The sequence below is a fragment of the Cupressus sempervirens genome, chromosome 4, assembly GCF_028749045.1.
Source record: "Cupressus sempervirens isolate cs-2001-9-10 chromosome 4, ASM2874904v1, whole genome shotgun sequence".
Taxonomy (NCBI): domain Eukaryota; kingdom Viridiplantae; phylum Streptophyta; class Pinopsida; order Cupressales; family Cupressaceae; genus Cupressus; species Cupressus sempervirens.
Genome location: NC_143121.1, coordinates 244024203 through 244038650, shown reverse-complemented (window position 1 = coordinate 244038650; position 14448 = coordinate 244024203). Strand labels below are relative to the sequence as shown.

At 33.8% G+C, this 14448-nt stretch overlaps 1 protein-coding gene and 1 long non-coding RNA gene across 3 annotated transcripts; one reads left to right on the top strand and one right to left on the bottom strand.

Annotated features, from left to right (window-relative positions):
- The first annotated feature begins 2160 nt into the window (after nucleotides 1–2160).
- Nucleotides 2161–9823, top strand: LOC149560921 (uncharacterized). Of its 2 annotated transcripts, XR_016363732.1 has the most exons (3): nucleotides 2181–2281; nucleotides 2447–2609; nucleotides 9561–9823. It is a non-coding gene; the product is annotated as an uncharacterized LOC149560921 (long non-coding RNA). The 2 variants fall into 2 exon arrangements; XR_016363733.1 differs by lacking the exon at nucleotides 2447–2609 and having other exon boundaries at nucleotides 2161–2281; nucleotides 9561–9752.
- Nucleotides 2810–12736, bottom strand: LOC149560920 (sugar transporter ERD6-like 4). The gene is made up of 18 exons (XM_089824886.1): nucleotides 12445–12736; nucleotides 8978–9040; nucleotides 8787–8876; nucleotides 8585–8644; nucleotides 8342–8407; nucleotides 7692–7757; nucleotides 7483–7558; nucleotides 7299–7363; nucleotides 7118–7210; nucleotides 6744–6824; nucleotides 5219–5303; nucleotides 4787–4833; nucleotides 4584–4646; nucleotides 4415–4474; nucleotides 4173–4229; nucleotides 3997–4056; nucleotides 3459–3573; nucleotides 2810–3349 (listed from the first exon to the last, which is right to left on the bottom strand). Exons 1-18 carry the CDS (start codon nucleotides 12697–12699, stop codon nucleotides 3237–3239), a joined length of 1515 nt encoding a protein of 504 aa, XP_089681012.1. The 5' UTR covers nucleotides 12700–12736; the 3' UTR covers nucleotides 2810–3236.
- Nucleotides 12737–14448: the final 1712 nt, after the last annotated feature.

Sequence of the window (14448 nt, the reverse complement as noted above, 5' to 3'; positions counted from 1 at the left end):
AGAGTGTAAGGTAAATTGAAGATTTGGTTTTGGATTAGGCACAAGGAATTGAATTCACAACACAAAAAAATTGAAAATGTTGCATAATTTTAATAGCATAACAGTTCAAGAAAAAGCGGTGATTTGTAAAACTATTGTGCTTCCCTCCATATAGGAATTCCAATCCATCTGTTAATTTTTAGGATCCACACCACACAAACAAATTAAAGGATAAATATGTTAGATTAGTAAATGCGAGAGTTTCTAATGAACGTTTCCATGTCTTTTCACTATTTCTATTGGCCTAACAATAACTTTCCTTTACTTCATACTTACCTTCCCATTTTTTCACCTAGTTCCAAAAAATTAAGAATGGAGTACTCTATAAGGAAATATCTACCTAGCCAGATTCTGCCCACTACACTTTTCCAACTACGGTTAGCTTGTTTCCATTATCATCTTGAGGTGTCTTACGTGCAATTGGTGTGCCCAATTTGCTTATGAAGTTGATTTCTTCATGAATGCGAAAAAATATCTGCATGGGTTGAAAACTCGCTGAGGAGAAGGTGATTTCCGTTTTTCCACCTATGCTTTTAATTTCACTTTATCCTTCAAGTTAGTATGCCTTTTAGTTTTGAAAAAGCTAAAAAGGACTGTGAAAGTGGAAGAGAGGCCCACTTACTTATATATTTTTCTTTTACAAATGCCTTTAGTAGAAAATTGACTTCATGGGTCGAAAGCCCGTCGTGGAGAAGTCATTTTAGAGTTTTCCACTTAAGATAATTCTGAGTACCATGATGAATCCCGAATGTTTTCCAAGGCGGAATACTGTGATGAAAATAAGGGTTATCCATAAAACAACTCATTCCCTTCTTGCTTTAGTTTGCAAGCCACATTTGTTAACCTCTACGAAAGATCACCTTCATGGGTTGAAAACCCGCCGAGGAGAAGGTGATGTTTGATTCTCTGCAAGCTTCATTTTTTCATGTTTAAATCATGATAAGCCACGAACAAGTCCATCATTGAAAATAACTTTGTGAATTGCAAGAATCTCCATCGAATTAGGTTCTAGACTACCCACAAACTCATGACATCGAGGAAAACCCACCCAGTCATGTGATGCAGGAGAAGGGAGAGATGGGAAATCCGATGGAGAATCTTTTCACCTAATGAGGAAAGGCTAGACTTAGACATACCTAGACCAAACCAAAACACAAAAACTTTCCACTTTTGCAAAATGGGTACAGGATAAAAAGTGGGGCAACAAATACATAGATATACTTGTAAAATCATAAAAAGAAATAATATAAAACAACACCAATTAATTATTTTTATACATAGCCATTCTTTCCTCAAAATAATTTTATGGCACAAGGATTAAAACTTGTCAAATCCAGGAAGAAATATTTGTTTCTCATAAAATGTCTCATAACAATTGATGCAAATAGTTTTGTTAAGTGTAATAAAAGATTTAATAAAAAATTGAATGTATATTATATTCATTCATATAATCTTTTATTTAAATATAATTTCAAAATTTAATATTAAATTCATATAATATTTTAAAAGTGAGTATATTTTAAAAATAAAAGCTTGGAAACTTATGAAAAGATATAAAAGAAAAAGTTAGAAAATTTTCATTGATTTTTAGAAATTTTTTAAAATAGTTTTGTTAAGTGTATCGAAACATCAAAAAAAAAAAAAAACGAATGATAAATAATTTTTGTACCTAGTAAAATATTTAATTAAAATTTGAATATTATAATCAGTTATATAATCTTTTATTAAAATATAATTTTAAAATTTAAATATTATATTCATATAATATTCTAAAAGTGAGTATATTTTTAAAATAGAACACAAATTAGACAAAATGACTTATTCTTACAATGTTTTCAATCAGAATTTAGAAAGTTTTGAAGAGGAGACATTACAATGTTAAAAGGAAAATATGAGAAATGAATATTTCATTTTATAAATTCTTAGAAATAATTTTTTAAGTGCACAACAAAGGAAGGAAAAAAAAAAACTAAAAACAAAACTAAAATAATCCTTTCGGCTTAACTACATAGAAGGGTCAGGTGACCATCTCACACTCCAAGAAAAAGCTTGCAACTCACAATGGTAAAGGGGCCAAACTAAATCCTAAGAGGCGTCATCTTACCAATAAACAAATAAACCCCTATTTAAAAAAACAAAATCATAATTCGAGTTGACATTCCGCAATAACATCAATGAAGAACTGAAATTCCAAGGATTCGCGTTGCCCTTCTCCAGATTATTGAAAAATGGTCTTTCTTAGGTAAGGTCGCTTTGAGCTCCCTTATTTTCAAATCCCACATTCTTTTCATTAGCTGTGGCTTCAAACTCTTCCGTTTCCGTCTGTCTCTTCAGGCATGACAAATGGATTTTCCCCAAAGTTTAGCGATTTAGGGCTAAAAGTGACGTGATTAGTTTATTTTTCCAGCACGTCCGGATGTATTGCTTCTCCGATCTGCCGCGCAGCTGCTTTGAGCCCAATTGCATCCTTAGACGCATTAGAAAAACAAGAAATCTTCATACGTTTGAAAAAGAGGAAATTGGGCTCTACAAGGGTTTCCATTCAATACATTGTCACCTTGCTGCATTGTGTAACTTTTTTCATATATTTGAATCTGATGTTTCTCAAATAAAATATAGATAAACAAAATGAAATGATACATAAGTGTAAAATAGTATTGAATAGCTTCAAGGTTATTTCAATAGTCAAGATTGATGGAGAATTGCTTGTCAATAGAAAATTTTATATCCTGTTCATGTACAAGTTCCAAGATGCAACTGCACCAAAGAATACCAATAAATTATTAATTTAATTTCACAGAGAAAAAATGGAGTACAATTCACCATAAGGTCAATAATTTTCAGCTTACTGATGAGCCTAAAGAATAATATGTGGCTATTCAATACCAAATGTCCACTGCTATTCAAATGCTTGGTTTTTCATCATAAGACTCTCGTGCCAAGATTTCTTTATCAAAATAGGCACTGGATTCCTCAATACTAGATGCATGGATGTTACCTGCTTTGTGTGTTGAGGACTTACCCCAACTCAAATATGAGCAAAAAATACAATTCCCAATACATGGTGTATCATCTTTCAATTTCATGGCGAACATATTTTATTCCATGCACCAACTGTATACGTTACAGGAACCGAATGCATATATAGCAACGTGTCATCCAAGAGTACTATTGATGATTCCTAACCATTCTAAACCTTATCTGTGCGATGCCTCAATTTCCTCCAGTGTTCTTCCCTTAGTTTCAGGCACAAAGAGCACCACAAATGTTAAGGTAAGAGCACTGAACATTGCATACAGCATGAATGTTCCTGCAAGGGACAGACCTTAATTTTAGTTTGAGATTCTGCGACAATTATCCAGAAATATAAAAATCCGCCCTAGCTTTGTAAATAGTTTATGATCTGGCCATATACTTACCTGTTTTGCTCCATTCTAAGAGTAAGTTTATTGTCATTGTCACTGCCCAGGAAAGAGACCAATTGGCCAATGTTGCCACACTACCAGCAATTCCCTTGACATTGATAGGAAGTATCTGCAGCAGTAGAATAGAATATAGTAGGTACTTTATGGTTGAGTGTATACAAGACTGCAAAGCAGCATGAGATGAATTGAGTTTTTCATGAATGGAATGTAGGGAAACAGGGAATTTGGATCTAGGAGGTCAACATTGTAATATGATCAATCTCTCAGAACATTGTAGAGTCCCAATTTCTACATTACCAGGCATACCCGAAAGCTTTTATAACGGTGAGTTTGCATGAAGTGTGATTCCTCGAGAAATGAAAATCATGATAACTTTACCACTAAATCATGTCCACTTTCTCAAAATTCGCAGATTGTTTCTTTCATGTCACATATTTTACAGGATAAACCTCAATATATTGAAATGAAAAATAAGCCAAAAATGGGAGTCTTTTCCAAGAATATGTCTTCTAAGTTGGAGAATACACTTCACCTCAGACATAATAATCCATGGGATGGCACCCATGCCCAGAGAGAAGGAGATAATGCAAGCCTGTTGTTAAAGAGCACCAATCAGCAGATTGATTACTACAAGTCAGCTATACTGGAAGTGTGATCATTTGCATTGAAATTATAAAAATTGATAGTTAACTTGACTCCAAATCTTACCAATAAACCAATTAAAGCCAAAATACTGGACAAAAAAGAAGCCGCTGCTATATGGCTCTGCAAGATTCATGAAACATGAGGTCAAACTTCAAATTCAGGCCTTGAGTCTCAGCCTTCAGATTATCAAAATACGTATTGTTGCTTAACAATAAGAATTTTCTTTTCCCTGTTTGTCCAAAGAAAATATGAGTAGATGCCTACACATGTTGGGCATGTGCTAGAACTGAGAACACAATCCCTACCTTCAAGTAGAATGCAATCCCTATTAGGAAAAGACTGGCTGCCATTCCTGCAGATGAAATCTGGCAGAGTGAAAGAAATTATATGTAATTCTCTTGCAAGGCTTAAGTTGAATCTTCCGATCTTCCTATGTGGTAGCATGGCATTAATAGAAATTTCTTATTTACTTACCATGAGGAGAACACGCCTACCAGCTCTGTCCATTAGCCATGCAATGACTCCAGTCATCAGAACCTACGTGACATATCATTATACAGGATAAGGGCTTTAAGTCCTGAATAAAAAATAAAAAAATAAAAATGATAAAGGCTTTATTCCAAATACTTTACGAAAAAGTTAGCTGAACTACTTCTAGCTTAGAACTTCACAATCACCTGCACTCCAGCCAGTGCAAGGGATGCAACCTCAGCATCTGAGATTCCTGTTGAATATATTAGAAATTAGTTACCTTTTTCATCTTGCAGCAAGCATTCATTTCCCAAGTAGATCTCACATCTCTTACGAGACACATCTTTAATCAAAAATCTGACTCAGCTACAAATACGCAACTGCCCTTTGTTTTCCTTGTTTTCTAGGCCTAGCACTTCCTTATTATAATTTAATGTACTTTTGAAACCCATGGCCCTACTCTTTTCATCTGTATACATTAACACAATTTCTGTCTTTCTTTTCCGTTAGATCTTTTGTACTTTGTGGAAAGTGCAACACTTAGCTTCTAACATGTTTGTGTATGGACTGCTGTTGTTTGGTAGAAAATGAAGGGATTCTTAATAGAACAGTAAGGGAGTCTCAATAAAACAGCTCACCAGCAGATTTGAAAATGGAAGTATTGTAGAACATAATGCCACTTATTCCTGTCAGTTGCTGCAATACAAGCAGCCCAATGCCAACCTGACAATAAACATTCTGAAACAATAAGACTCTTCCTTCACAGATTCCCATCAATAAAATATTTGAAATATACATGGCCAGTACACAAATCAATCAAGGTCTAAAAGGTGAATATTAGGTCACACAGATGAAGCAATTCTAAAAGAGGAAAATCAGATGTAGAGATGCATGGATAAATTTGAAATCTACTGTGCTAAATGAATTCCAGAGAAGATACAGATCTAGTAGAGAGTACTATCAAGGTGCGTAGTAGAATTTGCAATGACAATCTGAAGCATCTAGCCATAATTTAGCATAACAGAGCTTGAAGGAAATTAATCAGAGGACTATGGTGGATTGTGGATTTGAGGGTGCTTGGAACAAACGGTATAGTTGAGAAGCTATTGTGGTTACGAAATGGAAAGACAGACATATGTGAAGCAAAACAAGCATAGGCATATGTGAAGCAAAACAAGCATGGGCATATAATAAAAATACTGTATACACTTTCAATATAGAATGTCATTCATTTGATTCTTCAGAAAACTTACTTTGTGAGAACACTTCTCAATATTGTAATTCTAAAGACATTACCATAACTTATAAATTCAAATTCATGCAAAAAAAAGGGCTCCTTTGAGACACTTTACTTGCTGTACTTATCACTTCTTGATTAAAGGATATGTTATGTGCACTACGAGAGTTCTAGGACTCAGATCAATTTCCAGGTGCCCAAATCATGATGGAATGCATGGAGCACTGACAAAATGAGGAAAGAATCAAAGTCATGCTTGCTATATGATTAGGGCCACCTTTTTCATCAAACAAGGGTAAGCTTAATAACAAAATAAGAATCTTTTTGCAATAATCTAGTCCAGGAAATGCTTATATGGGCCATCCTAATAATTTCTATAAAGCTTAAAAGACAACAGAAAGGAAATGGGGAGTTATAAACTTAGTGGACTATGCCCCCATTGAGGATCTACATAAAGGAGATGGGGATGGTCAAACTTAGATTTACAAGCTCAGATGGTCTGCTAAACTATGTTGCCTAGTAATTATAGTGATTTGTTGGTGTTGTAATCTAAGAAAGATATAAATCTTGAAGTGCAATGGCTTTCAAGGTATTGGATGGAAGATTAAATTATAATAATGAACTGCAATAAACTTCTCGTGAAGAATACAAGTTCAAAGCTAGTTTCGAAGCAAGGTTTAGAAAAAATGCATAGAGATAACTAAAGATATAGTTCCTCTGACTTCCATTTTGTTGACATCTGACAAAGTACCAGCCTCAAACATTACAACATTATAAACAACTCCAACAAGGCCATTCTAATTCCAACTCTTAACCGGGAGCATAGAGAGATTTTGTATACAATTTCCTGTGTGATTAGAGATGTGCAAGACATAAAGGTGACATTCTGCTTTCTTGCATTCAAATTGGAACATAAGAATACTTACAGTAAGAGGGAATGCATATCGCCTCTGGCATAACTCTGAAAATTTAACATTTGGTTCTTGCCTGTTGAGCTCCATTGCACTCTAAAGCACAGTAATGTTTTAAGTTAATTGTAGCAAAGGTTCCTTCATGAAAACAACTGTCAATTCCCAATTGCACTTTTTCATCAAGTAAATAAATAACTCACTTGAGGAGATTAACGAAGAGAAGATATTTAAAAAGATGGTCTACAAGATATTTCTTTTTATTTGGACCACCGAATGCAATGCCAAAAAAAAGGTAGGAATTGTTTTGTTCTGTTTTTCATTTTCATAGAACAGTAAGGACATGGCATAAAGAAGTAAATGGGAGATGAGACTTTAGGTCAAAGAGTTACCCTAATTTCAGTTGCCTCAATTGAAACATCGGAGTCCAACCCACGAAGGACTTGTAAGGAAGCTTCAAAATCTAAATCTTTACCAATCTTAGCCTGTATGCCCATGAATACAGATTAGCAAGGATGATTTTAAATGATCTTAACACTGCATGAGATAGAATCAAAATTCATCGAATCTTACCAGCCATCTTGGAGCTTCTGGGATTAAAAAAAGCCCAAGAACCAATAAACTACAGGGAACTGCACCTATATAGACACAAAGTATTGGGAATATGAGCATTCTTTAGCAAACATTTCATGCAATTTTATTATAACAATTTCAATTGTACCTTCTCCTCTCTTTCATATAATTGCCACCAATATACCTGCAATTGCAAGATGCCTCCAGGAAATGAACATTCCCAATAGATATACCACGAATATACCAATTGTTATGGAAAGCTGTTTCACAAGTAGTCTTTTAATTTGTTACAACTCAGACTTTGCAAATGAAAATAATTTATCATATGTTACCGTTAAGGGCATTGTACAGGTTCACTTATCAGCAAATACTGATAGTGTGCAAGGATCTTACCATGTTGATTGTGCCAAGACCTCCGCGCAAGTGCTTAGGAGCTATCTCAGCAATATACACAGGCACCTGACAAAATAATAAAATACAATGCGCACAATTACATGAATATCTAGTACATTCTCATTCCTGATAACTCTAAAAAATAACCCCTATTATTAGGTATGGTAGATTTTGATTGACTAGTTTTCAAATGTGAGAACCAGTGCAATATGGGAGAATAAGATATATGATCGATACAGATAAATATCTCACATCAGTGAATTTATATTTTGAGTTTTTGACAAGGTAACTATGTTTTCATACTGCAATGTTGACATGGAATTCAGTTTTGAATGCGTGTAGAAAAAGTAAAAGCCATCTCTTAATATGTTTTCAATGCAGGAAAGCTAATTTAACTTCCAGTGTAGATCTGAATACTGTTGTGGCAAACAATGATTTTCCATTCGATTTTATATTAATCAGAAGAAAAATGAGGGTGCGATAATTTGCCATTTGTTGTCAGAAATAATTCATTGACATTTTAATAAGAATTAAAATTGGAAAGCAAAGATTATAAATCTCACTATGGAGGAGAAAAAACACCTAAAAGTAATGACAGAAAACTTGAAATTGTATTCACCATAAAATGAATGGTAAATCAATGAACTTACAGTGAATGATATGATTCCTACTCCCAAGCCTGTCAATGACCTACCTAGATACAAAATTGTGGAATCCTGCACCCAGATAGCAATAATCAAATTAACATAGAAGTATATTCTTTTCCTATGCAAGCTATATAATTTCTGAGACTGAACTTTAAGTTTAACACATGGAGTCATAATTCTAGGACGACTTTTTGCGGATCATGCCTATATGACATGTAATTTTATTGATATAGAAGTATAACTTGCCTCCGCCAAACAAATGGCTATCCACCCTAGAATGTTTGGTATTGAGGCTGCAACCAGTGCCTGTGTATATAAAGATAAAACTCATAAAAATATCAGAATTCATACAAGGTTCATCTTACTTCAGTTAATATTGACAGGAATAAGTTAATTAATGTATAAAGCTATAAATTCCTTAAACAATCATAAATTCCTAAGAACGTACCCCTTTTCTTCCAATATGATCAGCAAGTAGCCCACTGATCATAGCCCCAATCATTGCCCCAAGATTGGAAAGTGATCCAAATAAAGAAAACTGTAAAATTTAGCAATCGATTCATCAAACAATGGTATGCTTGACATTCCCAAATCTAGCTGAGAGAGGAGCATACAATTTCCCAATAGTATGCAACATACCTCAGAAATGGTTAGGTTGAGATCATCCATGATACTACTCTCCGTAGGCGATGAATAACCATTCTGCAACAAAATGACTAATATCAGTTTTCTTTGTTTAATTCCTTCCAAATAATAGAATTCATTAGTATTGTTATTGCATTTCTATTTTGTGCAATATGTGACACATCTAGAATCTTTAATTAAGTTATCCAAGTCCTACTTGAGAGGAGAAAATACACAAGAAGATTAGATCTATATTTTATGTAGAGAAAAAGAAAATTTGGCATGGTGATTTGCCTCCATATGCTATGAACAAGGTAGGAAGTTATAATCTAATTATTCATTCTTTTTTGAAGCAAGTCCTAATTCAATGGATTTGATTTCTAGGCATTGAGGACTATAATAAATAACAGTGAGACATTTGTGAGATTTCAGCCTATTTTTGCACATAAGTTTTTCAACAATTGGTGGAAATAATCTCAACCACTGCTATAAAACCCATGATAATCTGCATGAAAAATATTTTACTATTCTCAATCCGATTAATGCTTTGAAGTTGTAAGCCATATATTGTTCTCATTGCACATTTTTCTTGTTGCAGCTTAAAAATAAAGGTGCATTTCCTCTTCATTTGTCAAGCCTGGAGAGGCAAGGGAGACAAGTAGCTTCTTTGCAAACCATGGGTCTTTCACATTAATTTTCAGATAGGGGCACTAGAGATATGTAGCTATATTTGTCAGAGAGCTCTTCTTCAAAGATATCACTTGGAGAAAATTGATGACTATTATTCTTATTACTCCGTAGAATTCTGTAGCCCTAGATTGTAAAAAGAAACAATTGAATGTTTGTTCATACTTGGAGATCCATGACTTTCCACAGCTTCACTCATGCTCTTACATTAGGAGGCAGTACATATTGCCTCCTAGAGCACTCTTTGTCAAAAAAGCTACAAGACTTTGAATGTGCATGAACCTCATCAACTAACTTTTGTGAAAGGATACACACATAATTTGGTCTCAAACGATAAGAAAGATTTATTTGATATGAACTAAAAGTGGAGCAAATTGGAATATTCCAAACTAGCAGTTGCACTTAGAATAGTTGAGACACGAGAGGAATTGATTAAAGCAAAGCATGTGATTATAGATATCTAAATCAGCATGTGATGCAGTTGATAAGGAGGATATATTTTCCACACTGAGACATATTGTGATATTGTTATCAGGGTTCAACTATGTAGTTTTTTGAGTCAAACTCATTGACCCATATTTCATGACATTGGTTCATGTGAACCCATCTCACATGAGAATTATGTGTGAAGAGATGGGTTCAGATGAACTCATTCTCATGAGAATGAATGGAACACAGGGGATGGGTTCTCATGAGAGATGGGTTTGCGTGAACCACTGCTCATGAAACATGGGTCAATGAGTTTGATTCAAAAAACTACATGGTTGAATCCTGATAGCAATATTACAATTTCACTTGTTATGGAAAAAAAAATCCTACTTATCAATTGATGAGCTTAAGGGCCTTTCTAATGAATGATTCATAAGGAACAAAGCTGAAGGTTTTGCAAATGGGGTTGCAAGCAGAGTGGGTTTAACCATGGAGGAAACTCCGTAGTTAAGTGCGCTCAAGCTGGAGTAGTACTGGGATGGGTGACCTCCTGGGAAATCTTGGTGCTTTGCCTTTCTGAGCATCACTTAGATGCAATGAGTGCTATGTGTTACAGTCATTCTCATGAGAGATGGGTTCATTTGATGCAATGTTCACCAACCATAGTTTAAACAATAAAGTGTTCGGCATGATTCATCTTGTGATCCAATAGATTTAATTCTCTATTCAAGTGCAATGGAAATTAACATATATCAGTTCTTCTATCATTCTGACTACAGATATTTTGCTTTCTTTGTCTGCAAGGCAGCTGTCTTCAGCTGTGGAGCATTGAAAGCCTACTAGATTGATTATTTCATAATTCATTCTTCCTCCACTTCCCCACAAATCACCTCCTAGACCTGATGGGCTGTCATGTGCCTTGCCCTGCTGACGTTGCTAGAAAAAAGAACTTGTAAGGGAATGTGCCTTGAGTGACAACCTCTCTATATTTCTTCTGGATCTCATAAATTAGTTGGTATTGCCATAATTTCAACTACCCCATGATATTTGACCTTGGATGGTAGGAGAATCGACAGTGCTCAGTAATTACTAGCACCAAACGACAACTCTACCAGGTCATGTTAGCTGAAGCCATTCCCTAGAGAGCACTGTTGCTCTTAGCGGCTATACAAACATAGATATCTCTATTTCCCCTATGCGATATCACTTAGATTTCCTTAGTTTTTCTATTATTGTTGACAGTACTACCACATTTAGTTACCTTTATATTTCAATTCATCTTCTATTATTGTTGACAGTACTACCACATTTAGTTACCTTTATATTTCAATTCATCTTCTATTATTGTTGACAGTACTACCACATTTGGTTACCTTTATATTTCAATTCATCATCATCCTTTAGTAATATCCCTTCAGCACTCGAATAAAACATTTCTATGGTGTTGGCCTGTACTGCGATTTTGAGTTCCATATTTGTAGAAGTTTTAAATGGGTTCAGAGAATTATATGTACATTCGAGATCAATATTTATAGCTCTAACACAGTCCATCACTATATTGCTAAAATCATTTGGTGCTTGATTTCATGCCACTGTTGATTTAACAATTTTAATTAGTTGCTTCAGTGCCAGAACTGGACTAAAAATTCCCTTAGCTCAATCTCATTTGTTGTGTACTTTTTGGTTCTGTCCACTCTTTAGATTGTCCTATAGATATGCTTTTTGAGACTACTAATTATGACATGCTGTCAATGTTTCTGGATTTAACTATGTCAAGATTTTAAATGTTTAAATTCTTGACAAATTTAAATCCAGAAACACAGTAAGTAGTGTCATGGACTATGAAAATATCATTACTGTTACTCCGGGATAGGAACTGAGGTCGAAATCAGAATAAGTGCCACCAAAACTGGTGAGCAATAGGAAGAGTTCTACTTACTGCCGTTACTGTGTATACTGCTCTTAATTAGATGTCAGGGGGAGAAGCAAAATTTGAAACTAGATTTACTACCATTGAAGGTTCGTATGGAATCAGTCAAACAGTTAATTGATCTACTCATTTACTCCTCTATTATAAGACAAAAATTTGCACTTAAGGATAACTAACATAAAATTAACGCAAAACTGGTGCTGTCCATGATTCTTGGGAGGACGAAGCTATTCAAATTAACAATAGTAATGCCTACCAAATGGGCTTTAAATTATTCCTTGCCACACATGATAATACAAGGTTGGGCACGGTGAATTTTGATAGAATAGAAACAAACTTGCTCAGAAACCATATTGCAGAGAAACAAACTTAACTATTGTGTAAAGAATTCATTCTCCTCCAAGTTACTGATCGCATTCAAGAGAAGCAAACTTACTGTGAACCCATATTGCAGAGGACCCAAAGCTACAATAAGTGTAAAAAGTATAGCATTAAGAGAACTTTCTTCAGCAGTAGTCCCTGGAACTTGATTGCTACTGCCTCCTCTCTCCATATTAATCATGGAAGTGCTATACCAACTATTTGTTTGATAAAGCAATGGTGTCTTCACATCTTCATCATTCTCCAAATCCCCATTAGAACCCATTCTCTTCTCATCTTCAGCATTCTCCAAATCCCCACTAGAACCCATTTTTAGCTCAAATTACAGCCCAAAACAAAAACCTCCTAAAGCTCTGGTCAATCAACAAAATTATATAACAAAACAAAATGAACAGCACTTCATATCGTTCAAGTCCTGATTGGTGACCTGTTCAAAACTCATCCAGAATGTCAACATAATCAGCTGACCAACTTCATGTATACATCCATGAACACTGCCAGTTTTTTTGGAATTTACTATCATTTCAATAATAAATATATATATAGAGAAATCGGTGAGTACCGGTCACCAGCTGTCTAGCTTGTGATTTGAGGTAATCAAATTATGCCTAGACACGTAACTGAGAATGGGCATCACGTACATATTGCGCTCGTGCGTATTTAACAAATGCCCTGGACGACCTGCCTAGACAGTCTTTAAAACCTAACATTCAACTACGATATACGTTAGTAGTTAGTGCAGTAGTTTATAACTAACTTTCAACTAATAATATGCTGTTTATGTTAAGCTTTTCTTATCTAGCTTATCTTATCTTTATCTTTACAAGGATGTAATCCATCAAATAATTTGCATCAGGGTCTATTCATTTTAGTCTCATCTTTAAGAACTTTATCCATTTATATAATTTGCAACTGGATATGGATTGACCATGGATCAACGAAAATGGATATTTATTGGCTTTATTGGTTTTTAAATTTTTCAAAGTTATATCTATGCTTATTCATCATATCGTGTACTCGAAATCGCTAGTGTAGTGGCTGGATGGATGAAATTTGAAAAGACAGCTATTTTCAGACAAGAATATTTCTGCAAAATAAATACATGTCCTATTTATTGGCGATGTCTATGTTGGCATCAAAATGACAAATTTTAATTAAATTTAAATTTGTAATACAACTTTAAAATGATTTTTAATTTAATTATTAAAAGCACTAAATTGCCCTTTTGATGCTGGTATAGACATTGGCCTATTTTTTTAAGGAGCTCTTCAATGTTTTATAGAAAAGTTAAATACACGTGTCTTTCCTTTCTTTTTGGATTAGGGAAGAAGAACCAGTAGTTGTGCTGGGTCTAAAAGTCAATCATCCTCTTGTGAATATTTTATCTAATCTCTTTCCATTTTTTTACTTTATATTATAATTAATTGATCAATTTGTAAATAAGAAAAATCTAAATGTTGATAAAAATAAACCAATAATTGAACACATGAAAACTTGTAAATGTTATAGAAAAAAATTTAAAATGAATTCATTAATAAGTGAAATAAATAACTTCTTCTCACAAACAAAATTTCATAGCTATCTAATATATATGTGTGCCTTTTAAAAAATAATATGCTCCCTTAAAATAAGATGTTCACTTAAATAAATATTGGTATCTTAGTAAACAAATACTATTATCATGTGTACAACTATTTGCAATGTCTACATATAGAGTAAATCATATTAATAATATATCATATCACAAATATAAACGGTGAAATGTCTTGTATTTTTCCATGAAATGTGTGAGATTGTGAAAAAGTTTTAGTGTTCAACTACTAGTCCCTTTGTGTTAGATATAGGCTATATTTTATATAATAATGTGTTATTTTTATAACAACATTTCTTTTTGTTGTTGAAGTATTTGTCCTTTTGTGTTTAATATAAAACTAATATATAACAAATATTCATGATTAGTAATAATTATTTGGTCCATTTAAGTTGCATATCCATTACATTTTATATAGTTATACAATATTCTACTCACAACAAATGATATTTTTAAATTTAACTATTA